Source organism: Hemitrygon akajei, chromosome 9 (genome assembly GCF_048418815.1).
Source record: "Hemitrygon akajei chromosome 9, sHemAka1.3, whole genome shotgun sequence".
NCBI classification, from domain to species: Eukaryota; Metazoa; Chordata; class Chondrichthyes; order Myliobatiformes; family Dasyatidae; genus Hemitrygon; species Hemitrygon akajei.
The window spans coordinates 179,284,258-179,310,261 of NC_133132.1; the positions used below are offsets into that span (position 1 = coordinate 179,284,258).

The window sequence follows — 26,004 nt, forward strand, 5'->3', positions numbered from 1 at the left end:
ATAACACTGTTTATGATGTGCCAAAAGGATAGTGAAATCTTTACTTTTATGTTGCACTTTTTACTCAAATATGATTGGAGTTTCATTTCCTTTCTACATCTTATTAGTGCATTAAAGAGGACAATAAATTTCCAACAAAGGCAAAACATGGTGGAATTGTTCAGCTGGCCTGGCAGAAATGAAAAGTCCAAAAACTGCAATTAAATCAAATGTAGATCATTTTGACGAACATTCAGATCAAGCTGCAGGCTGATGATTTCTGTTTGCCAGTATTAACGTGGACACCTTCATTTTTTGTCTTTTCCAACTATTCAATGCCTTTATAAATTCCTTTTGCACCACTTAGTTTTGAATTCTGTACTCCAGAATCTGAGTTTGCTTAAATAGTGAGACAGCCTAGAGGAGGAACCGCTAGAAACATTTGTATGAACGAACTCGAGCAAGAACTTGCAATGGATAGCAAATGGTTGTTAACATCAAGATATACTGGACTGTATCACCAATGCTTCACCTCTCCAAGAAAAAAAAGCAGGGTCCTTTTTGTATATACCAGGTAAAGTGAAAAATTAAATAAACGTTTTTATTGATATTTAACTGCCTGCGTAGATGTTTATTTTCCAGGCCTGAACAGTGATGATTAATAACTGCTTGGTGCTGCATGACTGAGTCCCAAGGGTTAAGCTTAAATCTTTACTGCAATGAGCAGAATTACTTTCACTGCACCAATCCCACAAGGTTTATTAGTCAACTCTAGTATAAATTAGTGAGTACCACTGGATGGCAGTATTTCAAATTGTCAGCACATTGGTCAAATGTTAAAATGATTGTACAAATGGTATTTACCATGAGGGCAAGTGTTTCCTATTTCCACTACGCTGCATGAGTGTGTCGCCACACAGTAACTGAAATGCACGTTGCCATGCAGCTAGAATTTTCTTTTATATAATGCTTAATGTAATTTTGAAATACCTTGTTATTAGTATGCAGCAGGCCAGGAAGCATCTATAGTAAGAAGCACAGTCAGGACGAAGGGTCTCAGCCTGAAACGTCAACTGTACCCCTTCCTATAGATGCTGCCTGGCCTGCCGCGTTCCACCAGCATTTTGTGTGTGTTGCTTGAATTTCCAGCACCTGCAGATTTCCTCGTGTTTACCTTGTTATTAATAGTGTTTATGAATATAATATATAAACTTACTAAATATTAAATGTACCACAACCTTTACCATGAAACATTTTAGAGCTTCGAAGTATTTACATTGTCAGTGTTTCAAATTAAAAGTTGTAACAATGAACAGAATGGAAGACCATAGCTCATAGTTAATAAACCACTGGCCTGCTGAATGCCGACACTGTCTAGTCAAAACATTTTACTGCTGCCATTGTGTCTGCCAGTTTTTTGACTGCTTGACATTGTTTACTTGTGTTGTAGATTGTGGTTGATGTGCCTATCACAAAAATAATTATAGTGCCGTGCAGTTTTCAGACAGTGTTAAAATGTCCTGCTCAGATGTTGGGCTGACCAGCTGAAAAAATTAATTAGAGGGCGCATTGATTTTAAGTCACTAATATGTTAACTTCTGCATATAATGCTTGAGAGGCAAAACTGACAATAAAATAATCCATCTTTGCAGTACAAATAATCATTGGTAGACTAACCTCTGAAATTCTACAACTGAACACTTACAATATAATGGCCTGAATTTTTTTTTAAATCAGCAAAAGGCTTACCACCAATCTTGATAACTAAAACTACATCCTTTAAACGTCTGAGTCAAAAAAAGCAACTGAAAGACTTCTGCAGGTTGAGCAGCATCTGTGGAGGCAAACGTATAGTTAACATTTCACGTCAAAAGGCTTGTGTCCTTAGGTGGTGCATGGGAACCTTGGGTAGCAGGAAGTCAGTCAAACAGCCAATGGAACTGAAAGATTCTCACAAACCAGGAATTAAAGGAAAAACCTACAATTTTATTTAAGCTTTTAAACAACTTACAGCAACTGTACTGTCAAGATGAAGCCACACTCAGGTTGAAGGAACACCACCTTTTATTCCATCCGGGTAGCCTCCAACCTGATGGCATGAACATTGATTTCTCTAACTTGCGTTAATGCCCCCCTCCCCTTCTTACCCCATCCCTTATTTATTTACTTATTATTTCTTCCCTATTTTCTTCTTTTCTCTCTTTTTCTCTCTCTATCTTCTCACAATCACTCCTTGCCTGCTCTCCACCTCCCTCTGGTGCTCCCCTCCCCCTTTCTTTCTCCCTTCCCATGATCCGTTCCCTTCTCCAGATGTGTATGCCTTTTGCCAATCAACTTTCCAGCTCTTAGCTTCATGTCTTCTCCTATCATTTCGGATCTCCCCCTCCCCTTTTCAAATCTCTTACTATCTTTTCTTTCAGTTAGTCCAGACGAAGGGTCTCGGCCCGAAACATCAACTGTACTTCTTCCTATAGATGCTGCCTGGCCTGCTGCGTTCCACCAGCATTTTGTGTGTGTTGCAATGTTTATGATAATTGTGCAACCACATGGGGTTAACCTCAGAAGCCAAAGTATTAAACTAAATTTAAACCACAGGACTTTTAAAAAGATAGTCAGACTGACTAGCAGTCTAAACTTAAGGATTTCATTCCCACCTTCCACTCCCTAGAGCTTGTTGAATGTAATTTATCAAGCAAATTTTTAATCTTTTATGTCCACAGCAAGAATAAAGAATGAAAGATAGATATCAAAGTTGATAGCAAATTATTGAGTGGCAATAAGCCAATGTTGCATCTATGCATCTATGTTGCATCTATGATGACTGCGATATTGCAGCATTTGGGGGCTCTAAGGTATCAGCGACTGTAGTTCCTGAGCTGTAGCGACTGAGCAACTATAGGCAACAGCTATTGTTGTTGGACTTAAAGAATAATGATATGAAAGCTGATCATTTTACTGAGATTACAACTGCAAATTTTGGACTAAATATTACTGACAATTTTACAATTCAACCCACTGTTGATGTGAAAAATGAATAAAGTTTGTAATTAACTAGGTAATCATAGGTATATTAGGACTTAAAGTGTATTGAAAAAGAGATCAAACTTCGGGACATGGTTCAGATCTTTAGTCTGCTTATAAAAAAAGTTTTAAAACAGGATTAATAGAAAATATATTTCAGGTGAATATGGCCAGCAGATTAACCATATTAGAATGCAAAATTACTTACTTCATAATTGTAGAGAGGTTCTGTGCATGAACATGAAGATTTTCTGTATATTTTACTCAATTAATAAATAGTCAATAAATATTTAAGTTATAAAACATGTAGTTTCATGGTAGAGAATTTTAATATTAAACAGTTTGTGTCACAGATGTACAGCACAGAATAGAAAACCTTTACAAACTAATGGCAGAGGGATGGTTCACAAGTACGTATGCAAAACTGAGCCTCCCCACATTATCAACATCAGTTTAGCTTAAATTATTGAGGCTTTTGAAAACCAAGCAACTTTTTGGCTCGGAATGTCACTGCAGATTAAATATTTTGCTTATCACAACACCAGACAGCTCGATAAATGCTAGGAGCAACATTTTTTAAAAATCAGTAAAATACAGTAACCTGTATTACCCTGTTTTAAGATCTTTACAGCATTCCCCATGGTTTGTCTGAAGGGGATATAATTGTGAACTAGTTTGTTTTCTGTATAAAAATATATAATTACCTGCATCATTAATAATTTTGATATCACTCCACAATTCTCAGTGAGGAAGTTGTCATGGCAACAAAATCCTTCACCTCAAGAAGAATCTGACTGATCCGTATCTGTTGTCATAGAAACTAGTGGAGTCATGGAGAATCTTTCGGGTGCAATCAAGGACTCCATGAAGAATAGCAACAGGAATTCAACAGAATCCATCTCGTGTAATAGGCCAGGGTTGTAAGATGCACATTAAACAAGATGCATGAGAAAGGTGATGTAGAACAGAGAAATAAAAGGCTCTATTTCTAAACTAGTATCATCATAGCAATCTCAGTATGTCACTACAATTTGCCACAGGCCAAGCTACCTGAGGAAGGCTACAGTCACAAACTTTGCTTCATTCCTCCAAGTAGGCTTTAGAGGGCAACACTTGCAGGAATTTTGTAGTGGAGTTGTCAATCCACAGCACAAATAATTTACCCCAGAGGTTCAGGATGAAGGAAGAGATCGCCTTACCTTGGCACTGAATGTCTGGTTGCAGTCCCAACTTTGTCACTGAGATAAACTATTTCATTGAAAACTAAATAGCTACATCACTGCCTACACAGCTTAGCTTTAATCACAATTCTTTGAATTATTTGAAAATGTCAAAATATTTTCAATGTCAATATTAAGAGCTTGGACTAGCCTGTATGCGCAATCTAACAGGCACGGGCAAGTTAACGTTATAGAGGTTCTCTGGTTATTCGTTTACTGGAAAGTCATTCGTTGCACTTTTGTATTTAGTCAATTAAGGGGCCAATTTGTTTCTCAGTATTGCAGGTCAGAGTTTTAAGGTGATATTCAATACACCCAATTGTCATACTTCATCAAGAATGAAGCTGAAAAACAGCAGTTTGTTCTGAATAACTTTAGAATGTTATGTCTCCAGTGGACTTGTTTACGTTCCTGGGCACCAGATAAGATAGCACTGGAGCCATCGCCAAGCGACGATCTGTTAAAGCGACAGTTTCTCGCTAGAGAGCTGTTGGGGTCTTGATAATGTGTTATACTATATTTGAGAAGGAAATGGTTTTAATTATATAGGTTAATGGGTTTGTCCAGGTTTTTTTTTTTGACTCTTCGATATGATTATCTATGAGAACTGCTTTACCTTTCTAATTTGTTGTTGCTAAAGGGGGGCAGTTAATGTCAGTGTTCGGTGTCTGACATTGCTAAGTGACACACACAGATGTTACAAAGTAAAGGGTTGAATGTGAGGGGTGATGGGAGGGGGGTTAGGAAGGGGGTAACTCAGGGCTCCAGCACCAACTTACAACAACAGATCCAAGGAAAGTTGAGCAACACAGATAAATTAGAAAATCTTACTATTGTATCATTTAATGTTAGAGGACTAAACTCTCCCTACAAGCATTCAAAGGTGTTAGATTTCTTATGCAGAAAGAAAATAGATATCGCGCTGTTACAGGAAACACATCTTAAACCTAATGACATTCCCAGGGTTCAAAACTGCTTTTATAAACCAGTTGTGGCATCAGCTGATGGTACTCGTACCAAAGGAGTTATGATATTAATGAGATGTAATATTAATGTAGCAATTGAAAGGTCTGGCACCGACAATAAAGGACATCTAGCTTTTTGCTGTACATCCATTCAGGGTAAAAAAGTTGCATTCATTAGCCTATATGCCCCAACTATATTTGGTTGAATTTTTTCCCTCAATTACCTTACAATTACGGAAGTTAAGTGACTACTGTTAGTTCGGACATGTTGGTTCAGACATGAATGCTTTGGTAAACATTAACCTCGATAAATCTTCTTCAACTATATCAAACTCTCAAGAATCTGCTTCCTAAGCACTTAACCTTTTTCTAACGGATTTAAATTTAGCTGATGTGTGGAGGGTGTATAACCCATCTGTTAAAGACTATGCCTTCTTCTCCACAAGACATAAAACTTTCTCTCGGATAGATTACATTCTTGTATCCTCCAGTCTGCTGCCTTTAGTACACTCAATACAATTTTTGCCCGGATATCTATCTGATCACAACCCAGTCATATCTACTTTTAATTATGGCAAAATTAAAAATAAGGCTACCATGTGGAGGTTTAACTCCACTCTTCCAAAAAACAATGAGTTTCTATCACAACTGAGAACAAAACTGACAGAATTTATAAATTTAAATAAAAATAGTGTCTCAGATGTGACAGTGATTTGGGCCTCCATTAAGGGTTTCTTACGAAATAATGCCATATGGTTCAGTGCCCATCTACATAAAAGCCGGCTTCAAAAGATTTCCACCCTAGAAGAACAATGTAAGGTTTTGGAGAATGACCTGAAAAAGAGATACACCATAACAAAAGAAAATGGGCTCAAAGCAAAACAAGCAGAATTAAATGACTTATTAAGAAGCAGGGCAGATTATATGATCCATATAACCAAACATAAGTATTATGCAGAAGGCAGCAGACCGAGCCATCTTTTGACACTAACGCTCAAACAACAGGAAGCTAAAAGGTCTATGCGAGCGATTAGATGTGCTAAACATGGAGTAGTATCTTCAACAGAGGAGATAAACGAGACACTCAAGAATTACTTTAAAGAATTGTATACAAGTGGCTCAGTTTCTTCTGAGAATGACTTCACCGATTTTTTTAGTGGATTAGACCTCCCTACGTTGTCATTAGAGGACACCAAAACTCTAGACTCTCCTATTACACTGGATGAGCTACTTAAAGCAGTCAAAGCTACAATTAGAGGCCATACGCCAGGTATAGATGGCGTACCTGTGGAACTTTACCTAGCACTTTGGGATATTCTTGGACCAGTATGGTTAGAAACACTAAATTGAGGTCAGCAGGAGACGCTCATGGAGTGAACACTGTTTCAGATTCACTCAATAACCTTTACTTTTTTTAACCTATGATCACCCTTATTTAACTTACTTTTACCTACACCAAAAGATTCTTGCTACTTTTTTGGACTTATCTTTAAGAGTTTATTGTGAATTTTGAAGAAATGAATACAGAAATGGCTCTGAGATCTAAAGGGCGAGAACCTGGGAAAGATTCTAACGGGAACGGGAAGAAGAAAAAGACCGATCCTAAGTGCACTGAATTAACTTATGAAATGTTATTGGAGGTTTTAAATGAAAATTTTGAAGAACAATGACAAATTTTCAAACAAGATATAAAGGCCTTTCAGGATTATATGGATAAGACGGATTCAGTAGTTAACCAGCAGCAAGTTCTAATCGCAACTCTGCAAGAGGACGCGCGGAAGCAAGACTTGATCATCGAAAAACTGGACCAGAAATTATCTTTGACGATTAAACAGGTGGAAACACTTAAAGCCAAGAGTGTCGACTTTGAGAATCGGTCCAGAAGACAGAACCTACGCATACTTGGTCTCCCGGAAGGTATTGAATAAAGGGACCCCTCGAAGTACTTTGCTCAACTTTTAAAGGATGCGTTCCCTTCTGTATTCCCAGACAGTCCTCCGTTACTCGATCGCGCTCACAGAATTATGCGTCGATCACCAAGTGCTTCAGTTAAACCACCGGTTGTAATTGTCCGATTTCACTATGTGCATGTTAAAGAGCAATTTATTCGTGTGGCTCGGCGTGTAGGGATGGTCAAATTCCAAGAATTCAATTTTCGATTAGTGGAGGATTTTAGTCCAGAAGTAATGAAGGCAAGGCTTCTTTTTAAACCTCTGATGTCCGAATGTTATGAGAAAAATCTAAAACCTGTGCTCTTATACTCTGCGAAGCTCAGAATCTCACCTCCCAATGCATCTCAGCGTGTCTTCTTTTCTACATCTGAAGCGAGAAGCTTTCTGAATGAGAACTTCCCTACTGCTGTGGATTCTCATCTCTAATAAATGAGTGATTTTGATCGTTGCAAGATGGTTTTTGTTTCCAAAACCAGATTTTGTTTCTGGCTATTGGTGTAGGTTTACTCTATATTTTATACTCTAGTTAAAGTTTTTTTTTGATGTACTAATCTTTTTATTTTACTTACTTTAATCACTGTACTTTATCTTTGGTCATTATTATTAATCCTTCGAAGGCGAATTTTTTTTTACTAAGATGGCGGTTTCTTCTCTAAAATATTTTTGGCTTTTTTTTTATTTCGCCATTTTTTTTCTCTCGTCTTCTTCCTATAATGCATTTCTTATCATAGTTTAAATTTGTTTTTGGTTTGTTTGGGTTTTAACCCAATTTATGAGTTACTAGTGATTATATTCTTTTTGTTTTTTTTACTACCAATTATATTAAGAAGTTTGGTTTTAGTATAGTGATTATTATTTCTTTAGAGTTTGGGTGGATCTTTTTTATCCTTTATATACGGAGTTGCCTTCTGCTGATATGGGGGTAGATTTAGTTTCATTCCTCTTTTTTCCCAGCCTTTTCCTGGCTGGGGAGAACTTTTCTCCTCTTGGGTGAGGAGTGGGGGGTCTTTTTCTAAATCTTATGCTCTTTACATCAGTTTTTTTTAGTTTTTTCATTTGGGCTGATTTTAAACTACTAAAATGTCCGCGATGTCGTCACTTCCGGGTTCGCCCCTTATTTTTGTTCCTCTTCCGGGTGCATGAGTTCATAATTTGGTTAACCCTTTATATACCAAAGGGTTGATTTCAGAAATATGGCTCAGGCCATTAATTTTGTCTCTTGGAATACTAATGGCTTAAACCATCCGATTAAACGGAAAAAGATTTTCAAAGTATTCCAAAGACTGAATGCACATATTATTTTTGCATAAGAAACTCATGTGAGGAAAGAGGACAAGTATCACTTTTTTAGGTTTTGGAGGGGTCAACAGTACCATACGAATTCGAATGCTAAAGTAAAGGGAGTTTCAATTATTATTGACTCCTCTATTGCATTTGTCCAACACAATATTTTTTCAGATCTGAATGGTAGATTTTTGTTAATTACTGGCTTACTTTTTAACAAAAAGGTTGCGATGGTTAATGTTTATGCTCCAAATGTGGATTATCCCGACTTTTTTAAGTCCTTATTTACTTCTCTACCTAATCTAAATGAATATAAGTTAATAATGGGTGGTGACTTTAATTGTTGTTTAAATCCTTTGTTACACCCGTCACTCTGGTCTCCCGAGTGGTGTCCGAAAAACCGCGGTGCTGTCCGGTTAAAACGTCCCCGCCCCAGGGCTGCTTCTCAGCATTGTGTTCTAAAACCCGTCTGTCCACTTCCCTGCAGCAGACCCTATCTGTTACTAGGATACCTGGCCGCCTTGCTTGTTCAGCTCTTAAAGGTACATTGTCTACTAATTGTCCTTTTGTTTCCATTTGGGTTTAAATATCTGGGCTTTCTTATTGGCCTTTCATGGGCCGGGAGAATGAAGGGCGTGTCACTGTAAGGTTAGGTTGGAATTATTCGGGCAGTGGGCGAATTAGCCCTCTTGTGCTTTTTGATCTTGTCACTTGAGATTCAGTTTCACGCGACCCTGCCTCTTTGAACTGATACAAGAGCTTAAGACAGCTGTAGCTTCTTTAAAAGGTCTCAGTGCAGAGATAGCTCAGATTAAAGAGACTCTACAACAGACGAGTTTTCAGCAACAGCCCTATGCCCCAGATGTAGTCAGGCCAGATAGAGACCCTCAGCCACCTGCTTCACCGCAGCAGTATTACAACAGCTATAGTCAACCGCAAGCACACATTCCAATACAGCCTCAGTATGGACGTAATCCGTACACTAGCCGCTCTGTCCACGCTCCATGGAGATGTTTTGTCTGCCAGCAGACAGGAGCAAATGGACGCTACCCGCACTGCTACCGATATGGAAGTGGAGAACATTTTCAAGCCAGCTGCAAAATTAGAGGAATCAGACCGTCGAGCGAGGCTCCATTAAACAGGGTATGGTTACCACCACGGGACGGGTGTTAACCGTGACTAGCAAAGAGTCCCAGAAGCGTGCAAATTGTGGCAGTATGGACTCACCTGGCAAACGGAAACAAGAGTCATCCTGTGAGGAGAGGAATGTTAACACCCCCCCTCCCCCTTAGCTCAGGTCGGCCACCCCCACAAAGTCACCTCGCTAGCTGGCAGACAGTGTATTGTCGAGTGTTACCTGGATGACCACCAACTGCAAGCTTTATGGGACACAGGCTCTCAGGTGTCGATAATAGATGAAAGATGGAAGGAGGAATACTTGCCAACCACAAGGCTGAGAGATGTCTCGGAGGTCCTTGACTCATGTGATCATTTGACATTGACTGCTGCAAACGGAACTGAAATGCCGTACTTGGGAAGGATTGAAACGACTTTCCGGCTAGCCTCTGAACCTGACCAAGCAGGAGAACTGATCATTCCAGTGCTTGTAATGAAAGGCTGGCACCTGTCTCATCCCATCATTGGCTTCAATATTATTGAGCACGTCCTGACTAAGAACGAAAAGACTAAACAGTACAGCATGATGAGGAAAGCTTTCCCAGTTCTCAAAGGAAACAAGGTGAGAGCTTTTATCCATGCTGTTAGTGCAGAGCTAGAAAATGAGTATGCAGTGAAAATGAAGAAAGGAGGTTGCAGTTTCAAAAGACAGTAGTATTCAAGTTAACTGTCGTGTAGCTGCACAGGCTTTTAAAGAGGACGTGACCATGTTCTTTCAGCCAGACCTGAACCCGCAGTGACCAGATGGTCTTGAGTTTTATGACACACCAGTCAGAGTCAGGAAGAGTTACTCCCAGTCATCACAATTGATGTTTCTAACCCAACTGGCCATGACGTCGTTCTGCCGGGGTGTACTTTAATTGGCACAGTACAAACAATTATGACAGTTCTGCCCGCCCCGATTTCTGAGGAAGTTGCAACACCAGCCACAGTGAGCCACACCAGCATGAAACCCACAGGCCGTGCCAGTGAACAGTGGGACCCACCTGTAGATCTGAGTCACCTCAGTGAGGATCAGAGAGTGGTAGTGAGACAGATGCTTAGAGAAGAGCGTCATTCCTTCTCAAGGTCGGACAATGATATTGGCTGCATTGAAGACTTGCATATGACTATTTCGCTCAAAGACACCGAACCAGTCAAACGCACATATTTATCAGTGCCAGCCCCCCTGTACCAGGAAATGAAGGGTTACCTCCACGATCTGATAGCACAGGGCTGGGTCAGGAAGTCAAACTCCTCATACTCCTCACCGGCTGTGTGCGTTAGAAAAAAATATGGCACCCTCCAGTTGTGCATAAATTACAGAGACCTGAACAGGAAGACCCATCCCGACCGTCAGCCTAACCCTCATGCCCAAGACATCATGGACAGACTAGGTGGTAACTCCTGGTTTTCCCTCCTCTATCAAAGAAAAGTTACCACCAGGGATTCATGTCAGAAGAGAGCCGACCGCTGACAGCTTTTGTTACCCCGTGGGGGCTTTATGAGTGGATTCACATCCCATTCGGCCTTCCAACATTGTATGGAGGAATGTTGGGAAGGGCTTCGGGATGACATCTGCATTCCTTATCTGGACGATACACTGGTTTTCAGTAAGACCTTCGACGACCATGAGAATAACGTACGAACGGTGCTGCAACGCCTCAGAGAGTACGGCATCAAACTCAAGCGAAATGTGACCTGTTCAAGCGTGAGGTCCGCTATTTGGGCAGAAGGGTTTCTGCAAAGGGCAGTAGAGTTGATTCAGCCGACTTCGAAGCTGTTGGAGCACTAAAAGACATCAGACCTCAGACTGTGGGCCAACTCAGAAAAATGCTTGGTTTGCTTACCTACTACTGGCAGTCCATCAAAGACTTTCCACGGAAAGCCAGCTGTCTGTATGAGCTCCTGAAAACAGATCCGGCTGAAGTTCCTGACAACAGAAAACCAAAAACAAGGGTAAAGAAAGTGAGCCATGTTGTACCCTCAAACAAGCTGATCATGTGGACGGACCAGCACCAACAGGTACTTGCACAGCTGATTGACTGTCTGCTCCATCCACCAGTGTTAGGCTTCCCTGATTTCACTCAGCCGTTCATTGTACACACGGATGCATCACACCAAGGCTTGGGAGCGGTACTGTATCAGAAACAAGACGGCAAGCTTAGAGTTATTGCTTATGGCTCTGGCACATTGACGCAGCTGGAAGGAACTATCACCTCCATGCAGGCAAGCTAGAATTCCTGGCTTTAAAATGGGCGATCACTGACAAGTTCCGCGATTATCTGTACTATGCCCCAACCTTCACTGTATATAGTGATAACAACCCGCCTGACTACAGCTGGGGCATAGGGCTGTTGCTGAAAACTCGTCTGTTGTAGAGTCTCTTTAATCTGAGCTATCTCTGCACTGAGACCTTTTAAAGAAGCTACAGCTGTCTTAAGCTCTTGTATCTCTGTTAACAGTTCAGGGGAAACCTGTGTCTTGTCTTCCTTCACCCGGCACGTAGCAGGTGGCCTACCCTCTGACTGCACTACGCTTACACTTGTTGCTGACTGTGAGGCGTTAGACTTCTTTTTGTTTCTTCTTTCGTCTCATTAGCACAGGCAATGTTTAACCCCTCTAACAAAAGCTCATCTGAGGTCTCAGTATCAAGGAGGAGAGGCTGCATGTCTATCCTGATACTGTCATTCTGGAGACCAGTAAGTAATGTGTGTAAACACATGCACTGAGCTAAAGCTGGATCATACTTAAGCCCTGATTCTGACTCTTGGGAAGCAAACAGCACTTTCTGCCTCAAATCTAGAACCCGCATGAGAAAACTCTGAGGGGTTTCTTTGCTGTTCTGTGCTTCAGAAGCTAGCAGCTTGTAAAGCTCTGTGGCGCTCTTTTCTTGGAAGTGGGAGCGCAGGATGCATCGGAGTGTGGGGAGAGTCAGGTTGGGTCTTCCTTCCAAATAGCTGCATGACTGTGAGCCTGGAGAAAGAGCTCTAACTACCGCATCTACTATTTCTATTTCAGGATAACCTCTGTTCAGTCCATTCTCAATCTGCTGAGCAAAGCTGGAGAATATCAGTTTATCCTTTTGGCCTGGTTCGCCTATTTGGCCAGAGATTTTGAACTCTTTGTGCCGGCATGGGCTTGGCTGCTGCGGCTGAGCACTGACTGAGGGCCGCCTGCTGACTTGTGGGCTCACGGTAGTTCAAGACTGGTACTGAGTCTCATGAACAGTAGCATTAACAGGGGTGAGCTGCTCAATTTCCCCTTCTTTATGTCGCTTCACAGTTCTTTGTCCCTCTACTTCTCTCCGTGGCCCTGCCCTTTCCACACTTTCCCCGGCTGGTGCTGCTCCATTATCTGTACCCTCGGTCAAGTCTGCAATTTTCTCTCTCAGCCGCAACAATTCCGACCTGCCATCATCGTCAAACTCTGCCACTTCTTCTCTTTCAAGAAATTTCATTACACGAGTCACTAGTGATATGCAGCACTTTCCTTCACCAGCTGTTCTTCACTCACCTGATATGTCAACAAAATCACAAACTTTGAGCAAATTGTCTCTAGTCAGGGTACGTAACCCTCCTACTACCGCTTCCTGTAGCTCTTCTAAGGCCAACATGTTGACAGGACAGGAGAAACTTACTGTGCAGGAGTTGGCTCTGAACTGGAAGGCCTTTAACGTCCCTGATCATCTCTGACTGACCTCAGATGACGTGTACTCCACCACCAGCTTCCAACTCTCCTTGACACAGCAGCGCCTTTCCTCATTACAGCATGTCTGAGTTGTATTGTGGGGAGAATTTAGCTGCTGCAGCATTCGGCCACCAGGTTATGGACACCGGACATCTGAAGCGCCATCTCGGCGGTGCCTCCATTATGTTACGCCTCTCAAAAACGGGGAGAAATAATCACGACAAAGACGTGAGGTGGTTTCCTCATTGAGAATTTACTCAAGTCATCAAAAATATACACAAATTACAAAAAAAAAACATACCTTCACAACAAATTGGTCACAACTGAATACATACCCTCTGTAAATTACAGCAATACACAGTATTTCCCTGAGACATAATTCACATTTTCTCTACTGTTACTGGTGAATAATATGTAGCACTAGCTCAGTAAACTCTCACAACTTAAAGTTACTAAATAAATAATACACAAACAACTGTGCAAAATGCATTTACATAGGTGCACATGTAAACTCACAAAGCAGCAAAACACGTGATATTCGCACACAGAATGGCGGCGGCTCCGCTCACACACACGCTTTAATATACTCGGCAAAACATTACTCTTACTTGCTCAAACGTCACATAAACACTCTCTGGGCACTTTACACAGATTAGAAAGTCATCATGACCCCTTTAACAGCGTAAATTACCGACAACATACCTGAACAACGGGGAGAAATAATCACGACAACGACGTGACGAGTTTCCTCACCGAGAATTTACTCCAGTGCAGAAAGTACCGCGGTGTCTGTGGTGAACTAGATATACCTGTCTGACTGCTCCTGTGGCTCCTCCCAAGACCCTGCTGACTACCCCTGTGGCTCCTCCCACAGACCCCTGTATAAAGGCGACTGTGGCCTGCTGCTCTCCCTCATTTTCCCCAGGATGTAGTGTTGTTCTTCAGTCAATAAAAGCCGATATCTCACTACCTAAGTCTCGGCGTGAGTTATTGATGGTGCATCAATTTTATTGACTGAAAGTTACAACATGGAAACCGCTTTTCGCCCAGAACGCCTAGACTTGGACCCCCGAGACCCTGGAGCAGCTCTTGCCTTTGAACACTGGCTGGTGTGCTTCCAATCGTACTTAGAGGAGGTTCGTGCCACCGACTCGGCTGTTCGGCACAAACTTCTCTTCTCGAGGGTCGCCCCAAAAGTTTATTCGTTCATCAGGGACATATCCACCTACGAGGAGGCGCTTGCCGCCCTCCAAAGACAGTACCTGCGGCCAGTAAATCCAGTTTATGCACGGCACCGCTTGGCAACGCGAAAACAGCGGCCTACGGAGTCGACTGCTGAATTTTTCCGCGAGTTACTGATCCTAGCGCGGGCCTGCGACTGCAAAGCGCTCACAGCGGAACAGCATAAGGAACTCTTGGTCCGAGACGCTTTTGTGACTGGGGTTCGGTCAGTGTGTATCCGCCAGCGGCTGCTGGAAAAAGCTGATCTTACCTTACGCTCCGCGATAGAGACAGCCGATTCGACAGAGGCTGCGCAACTGTACGCCGAAGAAGTCCAACCGAGCCATTCCCCGGTTCCGAGCGAATTCGCCAACGCCGCTGCCAGTCGCGGTATCTCAAACCCCACGAATTCGCCAGGTACGAAACTCTGTTACTTTTGTGGGCTTCGGAAACATGCCCGGGTAAGCTGTCCGGCACGCGAAGCGACGTGTTCCAGCTGTGGGAAGAAGGGCCATTTCGCCAAGGTCTGTAAATCTAAACCGCGCCCGGGGTCGAGCAGCGCCGCGTCTGAGACCTGGGGGCCGCCATTTTGCATGACCGGATGTGGACAACCATCTTTGCCGACGTCACCAGGCCCCGCCCCCGACTCGCCATCTTGCATGACCGGATGTGGACAACCATCTTTGCCGGCGTCACCAGGCCCCGCCCCTACCTACCCGTGTGCGACCTGGGAGCCGCCATCTTGCATGCCCGGATGTGAGCGGCCATCTTTGCTGGCGTCACCAGGCCCCGCCCCCGACTCGCCCCGTTCTACGCTGGCTTCCGTGACCCTCGATCAAAGCGCTCCGCACCAGCTCGCAAGGTCGATGATGGACATCCTGGTGGAGGGGCACAGGACTAGCTGCCTGTTTGACACGGGCAGCACTGAGAGTTTTATTGACCCGGCCACAGTGAAACGCTGCGGACTCGTGACACGGCCGGTCCGTCAGAAGATCACCTTGGCTTCAGGGTCGCATTCCACAGACATCCGGGTGGGTTGTGTAGCGACATTGGTGGTGCAGGGCACAGAATATCGGAACTTTGCGTTCCTGGTCATGCCTCGACTGTGCGCACCTGTGCTATTGGGGCTGGACTTCCAGAGCCATCTCGAAAGTGTGACTATGGCATATGACGGGCCCCACCCACCACTCACTGTCAGGAATCCTCAGTTTGGTGGGACTTCGCCATATACTCCGTTACCACACGCACATACACCCCGAACCCCACATCCCGCCCAGCACCATGTCGATAGCTGTGCTGCTGACACTATTTGCAACCTCTCCACCCTCAAGATCCCTCCCCCATCGCTGTTCACCAACCTGACCCCCGACTGTAAACCTGTGGCAACTAAAAGTAGGAGGTACAGTGCGGGGGACAGGGCCTTTATTCATTCAGAGGTGCAGCGGCTGCTCAGGGAGGGGATCATTGAGCCAAGCACAAGCCCATGGCGGTCCCAGGTGGTCGTTGTTCGGACTGGGCAGAAAAATAGGATGGTTGTGGACTACAGCCAGACCATCAATAGATTCACGCAGCTTGACGCGTACCCCCTACCCCGCATCGCGGATATGGTCAACCAGATAGCTCAGTACAAGGTGTACTCGACAATTGATCTGAAATCCGCTTATCACCAGCTCCCCATCCGCCCAGAGGACCGCCCCTACACCGCCTTCGAGGCGGGTGGCAGGCTCTATCACTTTCTGCGCGTCCCGTTTGGTGTCACAAATGGGGTCTCGGTCTTCCAGAGGGAGATGGACCGGATGGTGGACCAGTACAAACTGACGGCCATATTTCCCTATCTAGATAACATCACCATCTGTGGTCGCGACTGGTCGGACCATGACGCCAACCTCCAACGTTTTTTCCAGGTGGCCGATGCTTTGAACCTGACTTATAACAAGGACAAGTGTGTGTTCAGAACCACACGACTCGCTATCCTTGGGTATGTCGTGGAGAACGGGGTCATTGGCCCTGACCCCGACCGTATGCGCCCCCTGTTAGAACTCCCTCTTCCCACTACTCTCAAGGCCCTCCGGCGGTGCCTGGGTTTTTTTTCCTATTACGCCCAATGGGTTCCCCATTACGCAGACAAGGCCCGCCCCCTGGTCAAGTCTACCACCTTTCCCCTCTCTGCCGAGGCCCGCGCGGCCTTCAGCTGCATTAAAGGGGACATTGCCAAAGCAACGATGCATGCGGTAGACGAGACCATTCCCTTCCAAGTAGAGAGTGACGCCTCTGACGTCGCGCTGGCTGCTACCCTCAATCAGGAAGGCAGGCCAGTGGCGTTTTTTTCTCGTACCCTTCAAGGCTCTGAACTTCGGCACTCCACGGTGGAGAAAGAAGCCCAAGCCATAGTGGAAGCTATTCGGCACTGGAGGCACTATCTCGCCGGCAGAAGGTTCACCTTGCTGACCGACCAGCGCTCGGTTGCGTTCATGTTCAGCAGCCAACAGCGGGGCAAAATCAAAAATGATAAAATTTTGCGATGGAGAATAGAACTCTCCACCTATACTTACGATATCCTGTACCGGCCTGGCAGGCTCAATGAACCGTCTGATGCCCTATCCCGGGGACCGTGTGCTAGTGCCCAGCTCGACCAGCTGTATGCCCTTCATGCCCAACTTTGCCACCCGGGGGTCACCCGGTTTTATCACTTCATTAAAGCCCAGAACCTGCCGTACTCCCTGGAGGACATCAGGACGATGACCAGGGACTGCCAGATCTGCGCTGAGTGCAAACCGCACTTCTACCGTCCTGACACTGCGCAGCTTGTCAAGGCCACCCGCCCTTTTGAGCGACTGAGTATTGACTTTAAGGGCCCCCTTCCCTCCACCGACCGCAATGTCTACTTTCTCAGTATTATTGACGAGTACTCGCGATTCCCCTTTGCCGTTCCCTGCCCCGACACTACTACCACGTCGGTCATAAAAGTCCTGCGCCAGCTCTTCACACTGTTCGGATATCCCTGCTATGTCCACAGTGATAGAGGGTCCTCCTTTATGAGTGACGAGTTGCGCCGGTTCCTGCTTGCTAGGGGCATAGCTACTAGTCGCACCACGAGTTATAATCCCCGGGGGAATGGCCAGGTGGAGAGGGAGAATGCCACGGTGTGGAAGGCCATACTTTTAGCCCTTAAGTCACAAGGGTTGCCGGTCTCCCGATGGCAGGAGGTCCTCCCTGAGGCACTCCACTCTATCCGCTCCCTGTTGTGTACGTCCACTAATGCCACCCCTCACGAACGCTTATTCTCTTTTCCCAGGAAGTCTGTCACTGGGACCACCCTGCCAGTTTGGCTGACGTCCCCGGGGCCAGTGCTGCTGCGTAAACATGCGAGGAGTAATAAGTACTCACCACTGGTCGAGAAGGTTCACCTCCTGCATGCTAATCCCCAGTATGCCTACGTGGTCTTGCCTGATGGGCGGGAGGACACGGTCTCTGTCCGCGACCTGGCGCCCGCCGGAGCAGCAGACCACTACCCCAAGCACTCCACGGTAACTTTGCACCCTGTACCCGAAGTGACTCCGCGCGCACCGTGCCCCACACAGACTCCGTATGCGTCTGTTCCAGGGCCCTCGCTCACACGCGAGGGATCCCTGACACCTCCTGTTGGGACAGAATTAACCCACTCTCCGCCTTCGGAGCACACACCACCTCCGGCACCTGTGCCGTCATCACCTCCGGCTCCTGTGCAATTGCAGCCGGAGCTCCGTAGATCGCAGCGAACGATTCGACCACCTGATCGACTTAACCTGTAAATATACTTGGGAATTTTTTTTAAACAAAGGAGGGGTGAATGTGGTGAACTAGATATACCTGTCTGACTGCTCCTGTGGCTCCTCCCAAGACCCTGCTGACTACCCCTGTGGCTCCTCCCACAGACCCCTGTATAAAGGCGACTGTGGCCTGCTGCTCTCCCTCATTTTCCCCAGGATGTAGTGTTGTTCTTCAGTCAATAAAAGCCGATATCTCACTACCTAAGTCTCGGCGTGAGTTATTGATGGTGCATCAGTGTCCCCTGGGAATGTGGGTGGAGACACAAGCAATCGACCTCAGGCTAGCAGATCAAGCCTACTCTGCAGATCACTGATAACACTATTAGGGCTCAATTTACACAATAAAGAATGAAAGAAACAATGAAATGAATTAAATACCTTTTAGTATTTTAGCCCTTTTTAACATGTGTTTTCATTGTTTTTAAACAATTTTTGAACTTAACAGATCTTTGGTGTCTTATCCTAAAACATGTCACACATGCATAGAAGGCGTTGAGTTGATCTGGGAGTGAAACGTCGCTGCCATTCATACTACTGGGTTTTCCTTTGTAAGCAGTAATGTCTTGGAAAACCTACCAGAGTTATATCTGATGTAAGTCTGTGCATCTGATATCGCCTCCAACCACGTTCGAAATTGTCTCTTCACCCTTGAAATAGCCCTCCGCAAATCATACCTGGTTTTCTGGTACAGGCCTGGGTTGCCAGACTTCAATGCCATAGATCTAGCCTTCAGCAGACGACATACCTCCTGGTTAATCCATGGCTTTTGGTTTGGGAATGTACGGTAAGTCTTCGTAGGCACACACTCATCCACACAGGTTTCTTTTAAAATTTTCTTTATTGAATTTTCAAATAGGTTACAGAATACGAAGAAAAAAAAATCAACCCTCCCCCTCTAACATATCCCTATATATAAGAAAAAGAGAAAAAAAAAAGAAAGATAAAAAAGAAAATAGAAAGAAAGAAAGAGTGCCTGGATATCGGAAGATCCCCACATGCTCCATGGAGTTCAAAATAGCTTGAAAATATATATTTGTTTCCCCAGATGACCAACAATTTTATCTTCAGAACACCTATATATTTAATCCTATCTTTTGTAAATAAGGGCGCCAAATTTTCAGAAATATATCATATTTATTTCTTAAATTAGAAGTAATTTTTTCAAGTGGAATGCAGCTGAAAATTTCATTCTTCCAACAATCTATACTTAAGTATAAATCCAATTTCCAAGTACCTGCAATAGTCTTTTTGGCTACTGCCAATGCAATTTTTATGAATTCTTCCTGATATTTGTTCAATTTGGGTTTCGGTTTTATCCCTTCAATATCACCAAGTAAGAATAATATTGGGTCCTGTGGAAGCTGTGTTCCAATAATTTGTTCCAGTAAAACTCTTAAATTTGTCCAAAAAGGTTGAATTTTAAAACAAGACCAAGTAGAGTGTAAAAAAAGTACCAATTTCTTGATTACATCGAAAACATTGATCAGATAAATTTGGGTTTACTCTGTTTAATTTTTGTGGTGTAATATATAATTGATGTAAAAAGTTATATTGCACTAATCTTAGTCGAACATTTGTTGTATTTGTCATACTGTCAAGACATAATCTTCAACTACTTGTTTCATCAATTTTAATATTCAAATCAGTTCCCCATTTTTGTCTTGACTTATGAATTCCTTGTTTAATTGCCTGTTTTTGAATCAAATTATACATTTTTAAAATTTTTCCTTTATGAATAAAAGTTTCTATTTCATTAGGTTTCGGCAATAACATTGTTTGACCCAGTTTATCTCTTAAATAAGCCCTTAATTGGAAATAACAAAAAAGAGTGTTATTTGATATTTTGTATTTATTCTTTAATTGGTCAAATGACATTAATATATCTCCTTCAAAACAGTCTCCTATATATCGAATCCCTTTTTGAAACCAGTTATATAAAAGTTGATTATCCATTGTAAAAGGAATAAGTTTATTTTGAATTAAAGGTCTCTTTGCTAATAGAGATTTCTTTATCTCATCATCAACATTTATCTTATTCCATAAATCAATCAAATGTTTTAGTATAGGAGATTCTTTCTTTTCCCGTATCCATTTACATTCCCATTTATATAAAAAATCTTCTGGTATATTTTCTCCTATTTTATCTAATTCTATTCTAATCCATGCCAGTTTATCTTCATTAAAAAGAGATGCAATAAATCTAAGTTGATTTGCTTTGTAATAATTCTTAAAATTTGGTAATTGTAACCCTCCTAGGTCAAACGTCCATGTCAATTTTTCCAACGATATTCTTGACATCTTACCTTTCCAAAGAAACTTCCTCACACATTTACTTAACTCTTGAAAAAACTTCTGCGGTAATTGTATTGGTAGTGTTTGGAATAAATATTGTAATCTAGGGAATATATTCATTTTTACACCATTGACTCTACCTACTAATGTTATTGGTAACATCATTCATTTATCAAGATCCTCTTGAATTTTTTCAATTATGGCAAATAATTTAATTTATATAAATTCTTTATATCGTTGTCAACTCTTATACCTAAATACTTTATACCATTTATCGGCCATCTAAATCGAGTTATTAATCGACATTGACTATAATCTCCTTTAGTAAGGGGTAGAATTTCACTTTTATCCCTATTTATTTTGTACCCTGATATTTTCCCATATTCTTCCAATCGAGACGATAATTTACGCAACAAATGCAATGGGTTAGTTAGATAAAGCAGAACATCATCAGTAAATAAGTTAATCTTATATTCTTCCTGATTAACTCTGAAACCCAAAATATCTGAGTCAGTTCTAATTAATTCAACTAATGGTTCTATTGCCAACACAAATAAAGCAGGTGATAATGGACAATCTTTTCTAGTTGACCTTGTTAACTGAAATGATGCTGAAGTTTGGCCATTTGTCACCACTTTAGCTTTGGGATTAGTATTTAAGGTTTTAATCCATTTTATAAAAGATACTCTGAATCCATATTTTTCCAATTCCTTAAATAAAAAATCCCATTCCAATCTATCAAATGCTTTTTCTGCATCCAAAGCAACTGCCACACTCATTTCTTCCCTCTTTTGTGCCAGATGAATCATGCTAAGTAACCAAGTTACATTATCTGCTGATTGTCTATTTTTAATAAATCCTGTTTTGGTCCATATGTATTAATTTTGGTAAGTATTTAGATAATCTATTAGATAAAATCCCTGCTATTATTTTATAGTCCATGTTCAACAAAGAAATAGGTCTATATGATGTTGGCTTTAAAGGATCTCTATCTTTTTTTGGCAATACTATTAAAATAGCTGTCAAAAAAGATTCTGGAAGTTTATGCGTTCTTTCCGCTTTGTGTATTAGCTCCATAAAAGGAGGAATTAATAAATCTTTAAACCTTTTGTAAAATTCGGGCAGAAAACCATCTTCTCCTGGAGATTTATTACTCTGAAGTTATCCTAGAGCTTCTTCAACCTCTTTTAATGTAAAAGGCACATCTAATCCCTTCTGTTCTTCCGAATTCAATTTTGGGAGAGTTATTTGTGATAAAAACATTTCTATCTCAACAATACCATTTTATGATTCTGATTGATACAGTTCAGAATAAAAAATTTTTAGAAGTTTCATTGATTTCTAAAGGTTTATAAGTAATTATATTTACACTTGTTCTAACAGGTTCTTGATGTGCCTCATAACGACCTTCTCGAAACTCTTCATGACGATGGATGTGAGTGCATTTGGACAGTAGTCATTGAGGCATGACACTGAAGACTTCTTTAGCACAGGGACGATGGTGGTGGCCTTGAAGCACGTTGGAATGATGTCGCTGCTCAGAGAGATGTTGAAGAGGTCAGTGAGAACATCTGCTAGCTGGTCTGCACATCCTCTGAGCACTCTGCCAGTAATATTGTCTGGTCCAGCAGACTTCTGTGGGTTGACCCTGCATAGAGTTTTCCTCACATCAGCATAGTAAGACACAGCACCTGGTCATTTGGAGAAGGGCTAGTTTTCCTCACCACCACATCATTTTCTGTCTTAAATCGAGCATAGAAGTTGTTCAGCGCATCTGGGCTTATTAAGCCTCAGCATTATCTTCTTGATCGTCTATTGTATTCTCTTGAATGAAATGCCCACATTGCATGAGCCTTCTTTACCACAGACTCAAACTGTAAATTAACATTCTGGGAGTCTTGCATGAGGACTCCTACGTCCCTCTGCATCTCTGCTGTTTGAATCTTCTTCCCGTCTGTTATAGACTGCCCTATTGTTTCTTTTACATTTCCCAACACCCTATTCAATCTGGACAAATTAGGTGTGTTGATGAGACCTCAAATGGCATCTGAGGAAATTGAGTGTGGTAATTACAAAGGAGGGGATGAAGACTTTTTCAGACTCACAATTTTGGTTTTAATTTATAGTAAATAGTTGAGAAATTTTGGAATTTTTCTCTTGATTTTATATGATGCACGATGTTCTGTAGATTAGTACAATAAATTCTACTTCAAAATATTTAGAAAATGACATGAAAATACTGTACAACACACACAAAATGCTGGTGGAACACAGCAGGCCAGGCAGCATCTATAAGGAGAAGCACTGTTGACGTTTCGGGCCGAGACCTTTCGTCAGGACTAACTGAAAGGAAAGATAGTAAGAGATTTGAAAGTAGTGGGGGGAGGGGGAAATGCGAAATGATAGGAGAAGACTCTGGAGGGGGTGGGATGAAGCTAAGAGCTGGAAAGGTGATTGGCGAAAGTGATACAGAGCTGGAGAAGGGAAAGGATCATGGGACGGTTTTTTAGATTTGTTTTTACAAGACTGTTTAATGTCCTTTTCACAGTTAATGGATAAGTATGATATATCTAAAACACATTTTTTCAGTTATTTACAGGTTAGGAATTTTGTACGTGATTTTTTACCGAATCACCCCTCAACCTGCTCTTTAAATTTGGCTTATGCTATTTTTCAGCTTAAACCTTTTCAAAAACGATTAATAGCTATCATTTATAAACAGTTAATGAGTGCTCGCATGTCGCCTAATGATAGGGTTCAACGCATCTTGGAAGTAGAACTTCAACATTCACTTTCAGACAATCAGTGGAGTAAAATGTATTATTTAGTCAATAATTCATCTATTTGCACACTCCATATCTTAATTCAGTTTCAGATAGTACACAGGGCCCATATGTCCAAAGATAAATTGGCACATATTTTTCCTAATATAAGCCCTATTTGTGACAGATGTAATGCAGAAGTGGCTACTCTAACTCATATGTTTTGGTCATGTGTAAGTTTAAACAATTTTTGGAAGGATTTGTTTGGAACATTATATAAAGTTATAGATGTGGATGTTCATCCTAATCCACTTACAGCAGTTTTTGGGATTATTCCAGAGGAAGCAAGCAAAGTGTCTGCTTCCGCCTAACATGTGATAGCTTTTTCAACTTTACCGGCTGGGAGAGCTATCTTGTTATACTGGAAATAATCTAACCCACCTACTGTCTTTTATTGGCTCTCCTCCATCATGTCATGTCTAAGCTTGGAGAAAATTAGAAGCAGGACATTTGATACATCCTTTAAATTTGAACAAGTCTGGCGACCCTTTATTCAATATTTTCGTATGATCTAATTTATTATTTTTTTTTCCTTTATTCTCTTTTGGGGGGAATCCTTATCCGGGAAGGTTCGGAGATGACTGGAAGGATGTTTTATTTTCTCCGTTTAAAATTTTTTTAAATCCTCAATTGGACTGCCCAGTCTTTCTTTTTCTTCTCTTTCTCTCTTTTTTAATTTCAGTTTAGTTAGTCGGGTTTTTTTTCTTCAGCAAACAAAATTTCCAATCTTTGTTTTTATGATTGCTATGAGGAGTTCTAGTTTTTTTTGACCATTGTATATATAACAGCGTTATATTTTACCTATTTGAATTTGACATTATATACTTTGTTTTTTATTATTGCTGTTTATATGTCTTTTATATTATCGGTTTGCTAAACTCCTCCCCTGACTTGTATATACTTTATTTGAAAATAAAAATTAAAGAAAGTCTACTCTACCTTGATTTTACACTTTATATATCTGGAAGAAAAGCTGTCGGCACCCTCTTTATTATTATTGGCTAACTTACTTCATATTTCATCTTTTCTCTCCTCATTGTTTCTCGCTGGCTTTTATTGGTTTGTAAAGCTTCCCTCTCATTTCTGCTACTACTGTATGCACTCCTTTTTGATTCTATGCTGTCTCTGACTTCCCTTGTCAGCCAAGGTTGCCTCATCTCCATTTAGAATACTTCATCTTCGGGACGCATCTGCCCTCCACCTTCTAAGTTGCCCCACAAAACTCCAGTCATCGCTGCTCTGCTGTCATCCTGGCAAGTGTCCCATTTCAATGAATGTTGGACCGCTCCTCTCGGATAAATTTCTCATTACCGTTAATCGACCGTAACAGTGATACATCGGAGAGGGTGCAGAAGAGATTCACTGGGATGCAGTCTCGATGAAAGGCATAAGTTACTGTTTAAGGAGAGGTCAAACAAAATAGGGTTTTTTTCTAAGGAGCTGAGGGGAGACATGATCATGTGTGAAAGGTGTCTCATAACAGAGGACATGCATTTATAGAGATGAGGAGGAATTTCTTTGCCCAGACAGTGGTGAATCTGAGCAATTTGTTGCCACAGATAGCTCAGAAGCCAAATAGATAGATAGATAGATACTTTATTCATCCCCATGGGGAAATTCAACTTTTTTCCAATGTCCCATACACTTGTTGTAGCAAAACTAATTACATACAATACTTAACTCAGTAAAAAATATGATATGCATCTAAATCACTATCTCAAAAAGCATTAATAGCTTTTAAAAAGTTCTTAAGTCCTGGCGGTTGAATTGTAAAGCCTAATGGCATTGGGGAGTATTGACCTCTTAATGTGCTTAATTAGACAGGGCGGAGAGGAAACTACAGAGAAAGGTGGGTCAAGCTGGGCAGAAGGGACAGACTGAGGTGGAGATTCATGGCTGGCAAGGGGCACTGGGACTGAACACCAGTGTTTTCCATGCTCAGACATTCATTGAGACCATTTCACATCAGTACATATTTTACAAACAGCAGATTTGAAAGTTGAATTTCAAAGTAAATTTATTTTTCAAGTACGTTGATATATTCCATCAAATGATTCATTTTCTTGCAGGTTCAGCAGCTCAACACTTACCCCCAGCCCGGGGCAGGGAATGAGGCCAATTGTAGATGGGGTTGGTGAGGGGTGGGGGGAGTGAGGGGTGAGGGGTGGGGGGAGTGGGGGGTGTGGGGTGGGGGGAGTATGGGAGGGGGCCTGGGACCTCATCAGGGAACCCTCCCTCCATCTTCGTCCCACCCACTCCTCCTCACTCCCCCCCCTCTACCCACCCCTCCCCCTCCCCACCCCCCACATCCCCTTCCACCTCCCCCTCCCCTCCCCTCCCACCCCGTCCCCCTCACCCACCCCTCCTCCATCCGTCCCAATTCCTTCTCCTGCCCCCTCACCACCACATTCCCCTGCCCCTCCCTTACTCAAGCCTCCCCTTCCCTTTCCTCCTCCATCCCCTCTAACCCTTACTCCTTCCCCTCTGCCTCCATCCCCTTCCTCTCCATTCCTTCTGCCAACCTTCCACCTTCCCTTCCCTCAACACTCCACTTCCCCTTCCCTTTCCTTCTTTCTCTTCACTCCACCTCCACT

General features: G+C 42.5%; 1 protein-coding gene and 1 long non-coding RNA gene across 2 annotated transcripts in view; one reads left to right on the forward strand and one right to left on the reverse strand.

Annotated features, from left to right (window-relative positions):
- The window catches only part of LOC140732852 (uncharacterized), a 51,665-nt gene extending 37,631 nt beyond the window's left edge, over positions 1 to 14,034 (reverse strand). Inside the window, exon 1 of the long non-coding RNA XR_012100164.1 lies at positions 13,969 to 14,034. This is a non-coding gene — a long non-coding RNA (uncharacterized lncRNA). The remainder of the gene's footprint in view (positions 1 to 13,968) is intronic.
- Positions 14,035 to 15,019: 985 nt separating this feature from the next.
- LOC140732853 (uncharacterized) lies at positions 15,020 to 18,412 on the forward strand. The gene is made up of 2 exons (XM_073055482.1): positions 15,020 to 15,518; positions 17,787 to 18,412. Exons 1-2 carry the CDS (start codon positions 15,081 to 15,083, stop codon positions 18,276 to 18,278), a joined length of 930 nt encoding a protein of 309 aa, XP_072911583.1. The 5' UTR covers positions 15,020 to 15,080; the 3' UTR covers positions 18,279 to 18,412.
- Positions 18,413 to 26,004: the final 7,592 nt, after the last annotated feature.

What these genes read in the sequence shown, in the direction of transcription:
- LOC140732853 (XM_073055482.1), top strand. Translation starts at nt 15,081, where the DNA reads ATGACCGGATGTGGACAACCATCTTTGCCGACGTCACCAGGCCCCGCC. An exon ending in CGCATTCCACAGACATCCGG is followed by an intron (nt 15,519 to 17,786) that starts GTGGGTTGTGTA and finishes TTTCCCAGGAAG; the next exon opens with TCTGTCACTGGGACCACCCT.